The sequence below is a fragment of the Amphiura filiformis genome, chromosome 18 (genome assembly GCF_039555335.1).
Source record: "Amphiura filiformis chromosome 18, Afil_fr2py, whole genome shotgun sequence".
In the NCBI taxonomy this organism is placed as follows: domain Eukaryota; kingdom Metazoa; phylum Echinodermata; class Ophiuroidea; order Amphilepidida; family Amphiuridae; genus Amphiura; species Amphiura filiformis.
This window is the reverse complement of record NC_092645.1, coordinates 42,349,102-42,365,453: the sequence shown is the minus strand read 5'-3', so window position 1 is coordinate 42,365,453 and position 16,352 is coordinate 42,349,102. Positions and strand designations below refer to the sequence as shown.

General features: G+C 36.1%; 1 protein-coding gene across 5 annotated transcripts in view; it reads right to left on the bottom strand.

Moving 5' to 3' along the window:
- The window catches only part of LOC140138685 (TNF receptor-associated factor 2-like), an 83,271-nt gene that overhangs the window by 18,162 nt on the left and 48,757 nt on the right, over positions 1-16,352 (bottom strand). For all 5 annotated transcript variants that reach the window (XM_072160431.1, XM_072160435.1, XM_072160432.1 and 2 more), the window contains 4 exons: positions 15,440-15,627; positions 13,463-13,541; positions 8,600-8,698; positions 1,344-1,508 (listed from right to left, as the gene is read on the bottom strand). In XM_072160431.1, the coding sequence (XP_072016532.1) occupies positions 1,344-1,508; positions 8,600-8,698; positions 13,463-13,541; positions 15,440-15,591 (495 nt within the window). In that variant the 5' untranslated portion in view covers positions 15,592-15,627. The remainder of the gene's footprint in view (positions 1-1,343; positions 1,509-8,599; positions 8,699-13,462; positions 13,542-15,439; positions 15,628-16,352) is intronic.

Here is a 16,352-nt window from a genome sequence, read left to right as displayed (position 1 = left end):
CAACCCGACCACAATTCTCTTCCCAAAGTTTCTCATTTTCATTAGAAAAGAGTGCCTAATGATATCATTCACTTTTACTTATAAAGCTATCCCTAAAAATTTCAAATATTTTCACTCCTTTATTGGAATCACTGGTACTAGTGCCTTTAATGCACATATGATGCCTTGGTTTTGCCTTGTCCATGCCACCAAATAAGCCAGAATGAAAATAGGACACTGCTTATAATATTACAAGACTACTCCCATACATGGATGAATCAGTTAACCAGCAGACCCATGATGTGTCAGAAATTTCATGACTAATAAATCGATGGTTATCATTTAATCATCAACCACAACACAAATAAATGATACCTTTTGGAGCACATTTGTTTTACGTTTTTAATATATTTCACTTCATCTTAGACTATGAAAAAGGATCACAGGATATATGACGGTGATATTTGCCAACTTTAAAATTGTGGTGAACTCTTTTCATAAATCAACCTTTATGTAGGATTGTTGGCAAAATTATTCAAGTTGCCACATAAGAATCTAACACACCAGCCACACAATTTATGGTCAAAAGGGTAAAAACTGGCATACCCTAGCAATTTCAAAATCAAAACCTACATTTTGCTCTTCACATTTCTGGGATTTATAGTTTTATCATCCAGAAAGTTGCAGGACTATAAATTTTTGGGATTAAAAAAATATTATCCTGTTTTGCCAAATGAAACATAGCTAAGCCTTATTCCTTTAGTTAGTTCTGACTGGCAATAAAAGCAAAATTTTAACAGTTTCGTAATTTGATGGGAAATGGCCCAAAAACATACAATTTTGCATGATTTCTTACAATTTCAGTTACAAAATTCAAAGACTTGGCACAAGTCTAAGCCTTCAAAATTTGTAGTAAAGGCTATGAGTTTGCTCATAAATTGAATATTTTATGTTAATATTGATAATTGGTTATAAAGATATCAGAAAATGTATTTTCCAAAACTAAGAATTAAAGAATGCATAACCTGAAATTAGTCTTAGTACAAGTCTTTGGGCTTGATTGTTACAGCATACGAAAACCACCCTAAAAATGTATGTTTTGGCCCTTATTTCTGAAAATTTGCCAAATATTAAAATTCGACCTTTTCTGCCATTTACAACTAGCTAAAAGATTAGGATTAAGCTACGTTTCATTTGACAGAACAGGATAATCTTTTTTTTAATCAAAAAAAAAAAAAAAGTGCTGCGTTTTTCTGGAATAGGGAGTAGTTGTTTAACAACTAATGATAAAACTCTCCTCCCTAAAATAACCTGGTGCCACTATGTACTGTATGCTACATGTATGAAATTCCAACACCACTTACTTTTAAATTCATGTAGACAAGTTTCTCACCACAATTTCTGCATCTAACTATCCTCACAGGACAATCTTTTTCCAAATGATATGGGACATCGCCCCTCCGTAATGGCTTACCACAACCTGGTGCCTGACATGTTACTGGTGTTAAATCACAAAGGGGGTCATGTTCCTGTAATGGGGAAAAAGATACATACACACAGGTAATCCATTAGTATTATACTCATTATCTTCGTCTCAGCAGCACCATCATGATCATCAGAATCATCATCACTGTCACCATTCACCATCATCATCATTATACCATTACCACCATCACTATAACATTGTTACCATCATCATCATCTCATTTTCACATCCACCATACTTTAAATACTTCAATATATGTTCAGCTAGAATCTGGTGAAGATCATTTGCTTATGTGTGTTAATGCATGTGGGCACGTCAACTACAGGCGAGTGGGGAATAATTTTTGAATTCCCGATCCGAACAAGCCCGACCGTTAACACATTAGCCCCAGACTGTCCATGTTATTTTCTTTTTTCTCTCCTAATTGTAAAATGACCAGGTCCAAAATATCCAAACCTATCCATTTTCAACCCAGTAATAACTTCCTAGACTGAATTTTGAACTTTCCCTCATCTGGTCAGGGGAAAGGGGGCAATGGTTAGGTCCAAGACACAATGGTTGTCTTTATAATTTAAAATATCAACTAACTTCTAAACTTCTAACTTAAAGTTTACAAAATATTGCCACAATATTATAAATTAGCATTGGAAAAAAATCAAATCTCAAATAAAGATTCAGGAAAAATTAAGATAAACTTGTTATTTAACTTAAGCAACTATTATGGGCACAACAGGTTTGCATTTTTATCTCAACAGCTTGTTCGGTTTTTGAGTTTTGATTTTTTCCAAATACCAATACTTTTTACAAGCCTCTAAAAATTACAGCTTGTGAACAAAATAAGGGCAAAATCATTCTTCTAGCATCTTCCAATCCAATTTTATGAATGTCAGAACCCAGACTTTTACCATAAGTGGCCAATTTTTGGGAATCATTTGTCATGGGGACTCAAACGTTTGGGTAACCATTACCAAAATATTAAACAAGTTTAGTTATACATAAAGTGATTGTTTTAATGGAATAAACATACTAAATTTGTCTAATAATTTGAAATATTAAAATAAACAATATTGAATGGTTTAATAGGTACAATAGCATATTTGAAATGTGAAAAATATTGTCACAAAAAATGCCCATTTTGGGCAATAAAAAAAGACCCACATTATATTTTTTCTCAAAAAACACACGAGATACCAGGTTTTTAGTTCTAAAAAATGTATCTACACATAATTTTACCCTAAATATGATACATAAACTTTATCACTGTTTTCACCCCTAAATATTTTTTACACACTTTTGGCCATTAATGGTGGCTATATACTTGAATGCTGTTGTACACATTTCGCCATGATTGCAAGAGTTAGAATTAATAAAAAGGAGAAGTATGCTGTTCAGTATATATGGATCACATACATGTGAACAGAAACTGAAAGTTGGAAAATAAAGAGACAAACAAAACTATTCATTGTGTAGGTGTATTACTATGTTTCTGATTTTGAATATATTATAACAAAATGCATAAACATTGTGCCTTGACTGTAAAAAACAACAACAAAACATATAGCACTTTATAGCTTTTTTACCAAATATGTCAAGTTGTACCATGTACAAGTTCTATTTGGTAGTTTTATGCAGTTTATTCAGTTGCTTTGCATGCTTTATTTGTAAAGCGCCTAGAGACCTTTTTTTGCATGGGGTGCTATATTAAATCTTTGTTTATTATTATTTAGCTATGTTTCAATTGGCAAAAACAGGAAAATATTCTTTTAAGCCAAAAAAAATTATTGCTGTATTTGTCTGAAATCAAGAGTAGTACAGTCAGTGCGCATTTCACTGGGGGAGCTTCAAATCATTCGCTCCAAACCAGGCGCTTTCAACATCAGCACCCCCCAAAAAATCCTGCGTACGGGCCTGCTCCAAACGATGGCATAAAGACGCACCACAGAAAAAGCAGTTTAGTCACAATACGTACAGTACAACTACAGCATGAAAAATGCACTTGCGTAATGTGCTATGCCCGATTATGTGCGCACCTATATCATTTGGCTATTACAAGGCTATTGGCTATTACTCTATTGCGATTTGAGCAGTGCATTATTTTGTTCCATTGCACGGCACTATTACACTGTGACTAAATTCTGTGTGAAATCGTTATATAAAACAAATATTGACTGCCTTAATTCGTGCAATAGTAAAAATATATCATTCGGTTAAATTTTGACTGTTCCATTTCATGAGGCGAATGATATTTTTCACTAAATCACACTCTTAATCATTCATAGCCTACCCACATATACAGCAAACAAATCGGGTTTTTTTAATGGCCAATGTCAGTGATCTGCATTCTGTCAATCATAATGGCTTTGATATGTACACTTCTATATAGGGACCCCATAGACAAAGTGGCAATATTATGAGGGAATCCCCGCCAAAATGTCCCGCTTGATGCAAGTTATCACGCAGTGTCTGCATGTTACATGGCATCCACAATATACTGGTATTTCCCATAAATATGATTGTAAATGTAACATAATGCATTTATTGAAAATCTAATTGACACCTGGATCAAATAATATTGCTGGAGACAAATAATGAATTCTTGCAAACAAATAGCCCAAAATTAAAAAAAAAAAAAAACTTCCAAAATAGTCAAACTAGTTGGTGGGTGTCACAGTGTGTACATGCAGATAAATATAATGGGACATATGAACTTTGAAACTCATTGTTATTTTATCAGACAAGCATAAACTGTCACCCAATGAACCTTAAATCAAACTTTAAAGTACTTCTTCAATCAATATACTTTATTGGACATTCAGGAATTCTTATTGCAACTTTGAATAGCAAAAAAATTAAAGGAAAAATATAATGGAAATGTAGAGTCACTGAATGCAACAAGAAAATGGTATAATGACCAGATCAAAGTAAACATATAAAGTTAGAGACTGTTTTAAAACTGGGTGAAACAATATAAGTTTACAATGTTAATGCAAAGTATATTACTGGTACATTCTTGGCTCTTGGTTTGTTTCCAATGCTCATGCTAGGGGTGCTGAAAGTAATGGGAGTCCACCTAAATAAAACAAAAATATGTAGGACTAAAAATGGTAACTAACTATTGCGAGTGCCTGTGCTCAAAATTGCTCCGCCTTTTGATTGGCCAAAAATGGCTTGCTATTCACCCTCCAGCTTGCCAAAAATTCCCCCTCAACTCCCCATAAGACTTGCGCTATATAACACTGAATTTTTGAGAGGAAAAAATCAAACTTTGCATACATGTAATTAAAAGTAGGGTTTACAAATTCTTACCATCAAAATGATACTAGTCTGTTACACAATATTTATTTCAAAATGGCAAATTGCAATGCGGCTTTAAACAGTTAATAGAAATCCACATCATGTGTTACTTGGCAAAATGCCCTGTAAATGAACTACCACTGGCATTTGGCAACGTGCCACATACATGTCGCATTAAGACTATGCTGGAAAATCCCATCTTCGCCATTGCTATAAACTTAGTTTTAGATTGTAGTGTGAATTATTGTTTGAAATGGGGAATTCCATTGTATTTTGTTTGTGCATGTTGTGGCAGGTTTTTTCTTGCTTTAATTTGTTTTCTTGTGTTTCTTTTTTTTGTTGCCTTCTGTGTTTCTTTGTTAATATCTGATCGATCATCATGTGACTGAATAATAAACAGGCTAATTTTGCAGAGACAATGTCTTGTGTCTAATTATGATACTTGTGTGGACATGTATTATGGACTTTAATTTGTTCTGAACATCAATTTTCTATCACACATCAATATATCTGCACATTCAACCTAGTTATCACCCCTCCCCAATAACTACATGTATCATCACCACTGGGGACTTTTTAAACATACATACACTTGTTTATTAGCTTTTATTGCTCCCCCATATCAAAAAGAAAAGGTTCCCGGTGACCACCCGATGACCATCTGATGATCATCAGGAACCTTTTGGGTACCTTTTACGGAGTTATCCGAAAGTGCCTGCCTGCTAGCGGATACCTTACGGATACCTAGCTTCTAGTTTCAGAGAAAGTTATCCAAAATTTCCCAAATAGACATTCGCAAATCACCCAAAAACTCTCAAAAATGTCAAATTAGTTACCCAGAAGATTCCAAGATTCTTTAAGGAGTTACCCACTGTTTATATGCTTTTAATTTTTGATCCTGAAAAATAGCCCAACACATCCTAAAAACTGCATTGTGGGTATCTGGTCAAAGGTCACATGATTTCAAAATGGAGTAACTGTACAGTTGGAATATTTGTGCAATGTGCAGTATATATTCAAGTCAATTTGTGGTCCAAACTGTATGGATTTACATCTAGGACATTAGAATATGTTCACAAATTGATCTGGAACATGCTGTAGGAATCATAGAGCATTGAATGCTTGATTTCATTCACATGACAATGCAGGTAAGAAGATTTATATGAAATGCTTTTGCATTCTTTATACATACTCATGACATATTTGAATGTTCTGGTACATGTTATTGATTTTGATAATATTATTAATGTGAATTATTACTACTAATCAACTAAAGACCTAGCTTTCAAATGTGTATAATTAACTGATATTCTCTATATAATGATATACAAGCTCTAATATGCTATTTGTTTTTTTCAAAGAAATTATAATATTTTATTAAATTATACAACTGTAACCATAGTTAATAGGCTATGTGTGTTCACATTTTAGATAGTACATGCTGTGAACCAACTCATTTTTGCACATTACACTTTCAAGTCTCTATCATATACTGTGGTACCTTTTCTCCAAAACATAGAATTAATTTAATAAGCTTAAATTGCCTAATAAATTAATGCTCATGAATTTGAAGTCTCCAAAGAGGTCACTTCAATAGAAATTTAATTTGAATGAACACAGTTGCCTACAGCTGTACGCGATCCGACCACGATCCTATCTGCACGTAATACAACGAGAATACACAACCTTGGATACTTCATGAAAATACTAACCAATCACAAGTGAGTTGGCATGGTTGGATTCACTTTCATGTTAGACGGGCGTTCATCACACAGTGTACGCGGACGATCATCACACTGTTGGCAGCTGTGTTCATTCAAATGAAATTTCCACTAAAAAAATTAATCCACTAGGCCTCCCAAAAGTTATCAGGTAGTTATCCGTTAGTTTCCCAAAAAGTCATCGGGTACTCAACCTCATAGCTACTCACCTTGGTCTGGGGCGGACATTTTAAAAATGAATTTAGAAGAGCAGCAACGACATCACTTGCATTACATTCCACCAATCTACACCATAAATCTACACCATATGCAAAATTTGAGGAAATTTGTATGAGTCCGTTTTATTTTAGGGCCATTTGTCTATAACTGGTCTTTACATGTAGCCCTATGGAGAGAGTACCCGTTGAGGGCGCTAGAACCCCCATTTTAGGAACAAAAATGTGATTTAAAAAAAACAGACTTGTGCGAATTTTCTAAAATTTTCAGAGTATGTAGTATGAACATGTAGATATATAATCAAGTAGTTGCCCTACCTGCTCTCCTCCGAAAAAATAAAAAGTCCTATACTTCAATGATAATGAAACCTAGGTGTACTACCTACTAAAGGTATCCGCTATATAGTTTCCTAAAAAGTTAGAGTAGTCACCTGCTACCTATTTAACTTGCATGTGAATTAGGTGACTACCCGGTAGCCCGGTGACTACTGGGAAGTTGGTTCTCTCCAAAGGTCTCATATCTCATGCACGGTATCCGAAATATGCGAATCTAAGTCTATTATATATAATATCAATATTATATTGTCATAAACATTCATTTAAAACAACCCAAAGGGTCATGCATTTTCCCAAGTTGAGTGAGCTAGTTAACAGCACCACCCCCCCCCCCCACACACACACCCCTACCCTAACACACACACTTTACCCCATCACATTTAAGGAGGGCTAATAAATGGAAAGTATTTAATGTTTTTAAAATCATAATTTTCATATAATGACTTTATTTATTATTTACTTATTTTAGCAGTTATTTTACTACCGGTAATATTGATTTCAATGTAATGACTAATGAATTTGTTGTTGTGTAAACCATTCCCCCTTCAAATTTTCCAAATTTAAGAATTGTCATCCAAACTCTTGCCTATTTGGTGCTGATCATACTATACCCGGCTGAGCTACCCGGTATATAGTGGAAAAGGAAAATACATGTTTTGTTAAGTTTCCTCCCACACTGTCCCATTCAAAACCAGAAACTCTGATACAACAAAGAGTAGACTGACACCACCATATCTTTTGTGGATCTGTTATGATTACTTCCTCAAGCATAGAGAGGTTGTGGCTTTGTTTGTTTGATAACTTGCTCCCTGTGAATTTTATCTGTGACTTCCAGCATCGCTCTTTTCCTGGTGCTTGTCATAGCGATTGATTAATTCTCTGAAAATGTTAAATAAATTTTGTACGATTCATGCTCAAAAAATATCACTCATGCACTAACAATAGACATGTGATATCTAGACTTCCCTTTAAACCTCCTGGTATGATTTTCAGTTGTGGTTTAACCTATGTACAGAGGGTTGAAGGAAGGAAACATGTACAGAGGGAAAAACATTTACCAGAAAAGCAGCCACTATAACCACCCTGTATGGAATATGCTTCTTTGAACAAATATTAAAAATGGGATTTTCCTACTGGGTCTTCCTTCAATGAATAATATAAAAATAAACTCATTCAACAAAGCAAAATTATTTCCAATAATTCTGTCCTTGATGAAGCTATTTTTGTAATGTGTACCTGCTTCCGTCCGTGAGAAGCAAAGAGGTGTATGAAGAATTACCATCACAGCAAATTTCCAATATCGCTCTAATGGTCAAGATCAACACACTTCAATCTTCATGAATGTTTGTCGGAATAATTCTGGAATACCCTGCGCACAAGTATAACCATAACCCTAACCTAACCATAAAACACATACACAGGGTAAACCAGAATTGTACCTTTTTGTTTTTATGTACAATATGGTGCAGTATCAAAATGTGAACATATATGGAAGAAAATTTCTAATGTGAACAGGGTCATATTAATATAATGTACTCTCAATATTCACCAGTGCAATGTATACTTACAACATATTGTAAATAATTTCCCCTCCAAGGGCATCCTTCATTAATACACTTGCATTTTAAAAGCTTCAATTCCTTTCTTGCATGAAAGTCTGGATATATCTAGAGAAAATGGGAAATAAAGAAAAGGCAAAAAATTGGTAAATTAAAACCATCAAATTTAACCATTGAAAAGGCTACCCTGGGTATAGAAAGATTAAAAATAAATGAAAATAAATATATCCCCCAAAAACTATTTGTTGTGCAATATGAAAACATATAATGTGAACCAAGGCATAGTGCATCTTGTTATTAAATGCCAACAATTCCTGTGCAGCATTAATACAACAAGCTGCTATCTCAAATAGTCTTAAAAATTATAACCACAATTTAAAGGCCTTAATTATTACATGCATTTCATAATTTATGAAATGTTATCAGTGTAACCATGGGTTCATAACATCAATTCATTGCATACTGATATTTTTCCTTTAAAGTGTCACGGCGGGGGCGTGTTTACAGCGCAGATCAATGCGCTATTGCACACATACATGTTATACATGGCAACACATTAAGGGACTTCCCCGTATTTGTTTTGATAAATGCAATTTTTTGCCACGGCAACAACTAACAACACTTGGCTGCGTGTCAAAGTTACCCATGCTCATAGTGAAAAAAACATTTCTGTCACAGCGCAGTGTTAGAGGTCAAAGTTTATTTATTGCACCTGCTTGAATCATGATCGTCTTGTTCCCGCCAAATCTTCCAACGGAAACAAAAACATAGCACATCATTCCTTTGATATCTTTCAGCGGGATCTGTGGTGGCATGTACATGTATAACCTCTACCACCATTTACGATGTCAACAATCAACTGTATTATTGTGTGTGGTACAACTCTCCCGCCATCCGGTGTCAACAAATACAGTACTAGATTATGTGTGTGTCTCATGATGGTAGATTTATACCAGGGTGTGTTATTATCATCACATGTGACTTCCAAAGAAAAATGTTTTTGTCTGCATGCACACATGCACCAATTATCAAATGGATCAGAAGTCCATGGGGCAAATGCATAAACTAAAGTAAGTTGTGCTACACATAAATAGTTGACTTGACATTAATATTTTGGTACTATTCGTAGTAACTATATGTGACCCATAAACCAATTGCGAATGATCTGTTAAATTCATGTCATACATGTATGATGTATATGTGTATGAGTTCGAGGCATTAATCAAAATGAATCTGTATAGGATCTGATATACATAAAAAGTGCATACATTAAAGCAATGCACTGTTTTTCTATAGCACTGTCATCAACAGTTGTTGTTGCAAAACCACATAAACGCGTGGCGCACCTGGGCTCCTTTGCCTTGGGGTAAATTTCATGTACAAATAGATAGCTCCCTCCTCTAAAAATTCCAACAAGGATTAAGGGTATGTGCCCTTATTTGCTGGTGGGATTATTTTTATGGGAGGGCACTTTAAATTTGTGTCTATAATTCCAGGTTATATGCCACAGGAGCCCATAGCGCCATTAGGCGAACATTTACGGTATATTAACTCAAGTTCCCTGATGTCAAATAATCCTAACATCCTCATGAGAGGTTTGGTTGGTGACCTATGACCATTGTATATGTTGACCATCATGATCACCAAGGGGAGGCAACAAGGCAAGGCCGACGTAGTACAGTATTGTGCAGAATGCGGTGATTATAGTAGTGAAGAGGATAACTTGAACTTTACTTGAACTTGAAACTTTTTTTATTTATACACATACATGTGGTTTACACCTGTACATGTGGTTAACACATGTTGGCATACAGTTCATTAAATGAAGGTTTAAAGTTCACTGAGACTCTAGCTATATGATGCTGATAACATTAACCATTTTTATCTCCCGCCATTTACTGTAACTGTAACTGTAGACTGGACTTTGTACAGGTTGCTTACTGACTGAAAAAAATTACTGTACTACATGAATTTCCCCTGTTATGTCATGTATGTAATTAAAATGACATAACAGGGGAAATTCATGTAGTACAGTAATTTTTTTCAGTCAGTAAGCAGCCTGTACAATGTCCAGTCTACAGTTACCGTGGTTACAGTTACAATATTCCACAGCAGGAAAAAAATGTTAATTTCCTGGGAAGATAAGCCATATTTCCCAGTTCCCATAATATCTTGTCTTTATTTGAAGGAGAGAAATTTGTCAAAATTTGCAGGATTCCCCACTTTTCCGCCATGATTATTACCATGGATCTATAATAAAAGGATAGAATAGCGAATTTGGCGCACCACCTACGTGCGCCACGTTTTGTGTACATTGCTTGACTGATGCACGCTTTTGAGAACTTACACAGGCATAAGTTTGAACTTATATTGACGAGCGCAGTAACAAATTCACACCTATTACAAGCTGATCATAGTACCTGCAAATAGTTGTTGGCACTGTCATAGTTATCCTCTTTATGGCCAACCCATTACTGTATATGATTATATAATTTTACCACAAACTACCCTCAAATAGGTTTCTTCCGGAATGGATTATGTAGGGGTCAGTTTCGTTTCTCATTTTTTATAAACCTGTGCAGCCTACTGTAGCTGCGACTGTATAACCCACCTTCGCAATGAATGGAGTGGTAATGACCACTCATATGAGTATTTTCTTTTCACATGTTTTTCATGATCACTGGAGCAAACACAAATCAGAAAGAGGGAAACGGATTAAGAATATAAGATTACATAATAATTTTGAAGAACCTCCTTTTGTTTACAACTCCCTAATATTTCATTGCATGCATGTAAAAATAAGGATAATATGTACGTACAGATATGCAATTTTGTTCTGTATGGTACTTATTCAATAAGGAAGACTGCATGAGCTAATTAGTGCACCAGACGCTTTAGTCGCATCATTTGGGGGGGCGCTTGTTAATGTTAATTTACACGTAGCACTTGTATGTTTAATGAGTGAGGTGAAAAGCAGTTTATGTAAGAACAATACACAAACTCACAAAGCTGTGAAACAGGTGGTGTCAACTGCCAACAAGCAGCTGTTGCAACTACAATGGTTTTACACAAGTGAATACATACTACACAATCCATATTTATTGATTACCATGCCACTGCCGAACATGCATACAAATCTTGGTGTAATACCACCAACATAAATTACATGGTTTGTACACCAAAACATTTCCAAAAACATACAAATAGACAGTTCAATTATATTTCATACACCCTCTGAGAAATTCAACCAGAATCTTCCACTAATTAAGGGAGGGTGAAATTCAAATGGAGCTGTCTAATTCCACTTGAAATTCATAATCCCCCAGTGAAAGAGATTTCCAAAATATTCCATAGGGGTAGTGTGGATTTTAAATGGAATAGCGCAATTGTAGCTCTATTAATCTAAAATCCAAAAAGAAATTAGTATCCAAATCTAGTAAAATCAATAACATGTGATTTGCATTGATAAAAATACACGTAGATTTAAAGCAGGGTTAATGGACTTCAGGCTTAAGTCTTTCACAGGGTATTTAGTATACCTTTAGGTATTATGCAAACAATAGAAATTCTAGAAAAAGTGACGGCATCACTGTAATTAGCAAATCAATATGCTTTACCATTTTACTGCGGCCACATAATATTACGTGGTAATTGGTATCCTAGTTACTCTGTGCTAACCACTCAATAGGCCTACTATGAACCACTCAATACTATGTGGTTACCATATCTTACTCCAAGTGTTTATCTTTACCACCAGGGTTGTAGCATACCAAAGTGACTAGAATCTTGGAAAGTATTGGCCAAATTCTTTTTCCCAAGTGAATGGGCTGGAAAATTAGACTAACTGAACTAAAAGTATTTGCCCTGTTCTAAATATAGCCTCAGCATACCGGACTACGAGGGCAGCAATTAGTGGTTCACACGCTTACAGATAAGGCGACGCAAACCTTAGTCAAATCTGCACGCCATCAAAGGCAAACCTGTCTCTCTACACAAAATAACAATAACTTCTCCAGTATTGAAAAGAGATACATGTAAATTGGGCAATAACATGATACTAAAAAATACAATTTTTCTGCATCCTGTTACTAAATTTATAATACGGTATTAATAAAGGTTCATTTTTGCCCATATACTGTGTGACCTCTCTACCTGATGTACTTCAATTTTTGGCTCTGTGCCAAGGTACATGTCTAGACCTTTTGGCGCCTGATGTATTTCTCCTAAACTAATTAATAACCAGCCAATCAGACACCAGGATTAGAAGAATACCATGGGTGGTTTACACAGTATATAATGTAGCATTCAGTCACGTAGCTGCCAGCGTCTAGCAAGGAGCTTTGCAATACAACATAGGATATAAATTCCTGCAAAGTCTTTGCTATGTTTGTCATGTCTATGTAAGTGAAGTTTTTCATGTTATATAATCTCAGGAATTCTGTGTTATTAATGTAACAACAGTACTTGCTTGGTTGTCAAGTGTAGGACCTGTTACATACACATGCTATCATTTTGCATGACAACTTGGCTTTTAAGAGTTGTGTGTGTTGAATTACCATGAGGTTGTCAACTCATGAAACACAGGAGTCAATAATGTGGAACAGTAAAGGTTACCAGTGTGACGGGCAAAGACAGCCTGCTCATATGGTGCTTTAGTATACTAAAGTACATGTATGTATGGAGACCATTGGTTAGTCAAGTAATGACGCATACAAGTACATGCATGGTGTATTGATATCTAACTTACATGTACCCAATGTCTGCATGACTTCATCCATTTTCGTCATCTCATTGTCCGACTTACCTGGAATTTAGACTTTTTGCAAGCAACTAATATGATCTACGTAATGCAAACTATCAATTCCTCCTTACCTCGTTTTCATTTAATATTCCTTCTGATGAATCTGGTGGACATGCAGGACAGCGTAATTGAACATTTGGATCAGAATGTCTGTAAAATGAAGTATAAATTTGACAGTTACAAAAGTTAAGCTGCATTGCAGCAGTAGGAAGTTGTTGTCCAAGAGTTCTTTTGGGCTTATGCTTTTACAAATTTTGAGCCAAATGAAATACACAGTATGTGGCATTATCTTCGGCAATACTTGATTCAAAAGTATACAATGAGTGTGATATACCCACAAGGATTAGAGGTTTTCCACTAATTGACTGGGTCAAATAAAACCATCAACAATGTACAGTACCACTTTCATCAGTGACCTTAAACAAGCAGCTACCCACATAATTATGCAATCTCTGATGAAGGGTTAAACGTCAGAAAGTCCATCATTGAGAGGAAATTGCGCTACTTTGGCCACATTGTAAGAAAGGATGGTGGAGTTGAGAAGCAGATTCTTCAGGGAGCTGTGGAAGGCCATCGTGGAAGGGGACGTCCATCAACATCTTGGACAAATGATGTGAAGAACGTTTCATCACAAAGAATGTATGGTGCAACACGTTTGGCTTTTGATAGAAGTAGATGGCGTACTCTTGTGAAGACCACAGCAGCGCAATCCTGCACCATCTGACCCAGAGAGAGAGAGAGAAAGAGAGATGAAGGGTTGCAGGTGTTTTGTAGGAAATGTAGGTCATTCTAGTGCAGGACTCTCATTTACATGAGCCCCTTGGCCCAGTCGATGCCTCACAACTGACTAGCCTACCAGCAATTTACTTGGACGTACAAGGCTCAAATTTATAATAGACAACAGGGTAAGTAGGGGCCACCCAGTCCAAGATCGAGACCTACACTTTCAAATCCGAACAGAGACCAAGACCAGCTCTTCCAAGACCAAGACTTAAATATTAATAATGTTGACTGGTTCCAACTTGGTACATAAATCTCCCTTATTGTCATGCATCCTATTTATGTTTTTCGTATAACCCTTTAACTTGCAATACTTTAAGGTACAAGAGAAGGGGTCAAGAAGGCTCCGCCCCTGAATAGTAGCCGCACCATGGAAATTACACTGCAAGTGCACACAAAATCATGATTACCAGAAACTTAATCCTCCAAGTCAATAGTGTAACAATGGCCTGGAGCTGGATGAGACTGCTGGGTTGACCAGCACAGACATCATGTCTACAGCTCTAAACACAAGCTCTAGGTTTCTGCAGACTTTTACGGACTCTTCTGCAGGGTCTTAGCTAGAAATTGAGAGTTGCTCGTCATTTGAATAAAATTGCCTGTCCTAATTTGACCTTTAAAACATTTACCAGACATCTATAGTCCATTGGGGGTTCACCATTCAAAGAGTTGCTGATATGGTCTTGTTCTACAAATTGGGTCTACTAAAAAGGTCATTTAGCTTCTCAAAACATACAATTTATAATAGCATCTGTCAAAGGCATTAAATTTGCCCGTCCCAGGAGCAAACTCCCCGTCTAAAATGCCGGCCAGACGGGTGGCTAGCTAAGGGCTGCTCTTCTGGACTTTTGCGGACAGTGACCAAACTCTGAACCAGAGTTAATTGAATTATTTTTAGGTGTTGGCTATCTGGACTTTTACTGACTAGAACAGATCATCCTCGCCTGTTCCAGACAAAATAGGTACTTTCCTGACTTTTGGGGTTCCTAGTGTAATAATTTGCCAGCATTTATCATCATCTCATATTTGAGCTGTGTTCTAGTAACTTTGAGATTAGACTAGAGTACCTCAGGACCTAATTGGGATTCAGGTTTCCTTAAAGCTATCTGTGGATGGTGAACCCCATTTCGATGGATTAAATACATAAATGATATTTAAATTTCATCACAGCCACTTTTCAGTGTCATTTATTTTGGAATCTATGGATATTTTTCCAAGCTTCACACACTAACATCAAAAACAGAAGTTTCAAATGGATCTGCACTTACTGGGCAATCTTCTCTTTCACACATGTTTCACAATACCGATGACCACATGTTGACTGTACAGCAGATTTCAAAAGCTGAGTGCAAATACAGCACAACAGTGTGGTGATTAATGCTGTCTGGTCTACAAGAACCTCAGGTGGATAGCCCGGCATTTTCTCAAGTTTTGCAGTTGCTAACACTGGGAAAAGCTGGAAACAAAATTTGGACAATATCAAAATGTACTGTATTAGGTTAGAATCAGAATTATTCAATTACACTATTTACTGATGCCTGAATGGAAGAAGGTCAAATTGCTTTGTCATTACTATACAGTAGGCCTTACTATACAGTGGCCCCGGAACCAGGGATGGGGGAATATGTTGGTGGCTATGGACATGTACCATAGCCCCCCCCATTAAGGCCAGGTGCCATCCCCCCCCCCCCCCATATTTAAAATCTTCCAGAGCCTCTGCTATAGTTCATTTGACTTCCTGGAGGCAGTGATGTCACTACCTTGCAGGGGTTAATTCCCAACTGTACAGATGCACCCCCTTTGATCACGCACATCAACATGTAGGCTATATACCTTTTTTTTCAAGTCAATTGATTAAAACTGCACCCGTCAGACAATACGTCACTGGCTCTGGAAGCCAAATGGACAATAACAAGAATTCTTAATTTCTTATTTGAAGCTAGGGCTAAGAGCAAAATTGTTCACTTGATTTGTTGGGTTTTGTTATACACGTGTAGCATTAAACACACGCCATTGGCACAACTCATTAGATGCAACCAATTCAGTCAAAGTTTACTGAGCACATGACAAAATAATCCAGTGAATTAGCATAAAGACACACAAATATGCCAGTACTTCTCAAACATGAAACTGGAAATGCATGCTTGAATAGTCATAGGTCTGACTCCTAGCATGGGGAAT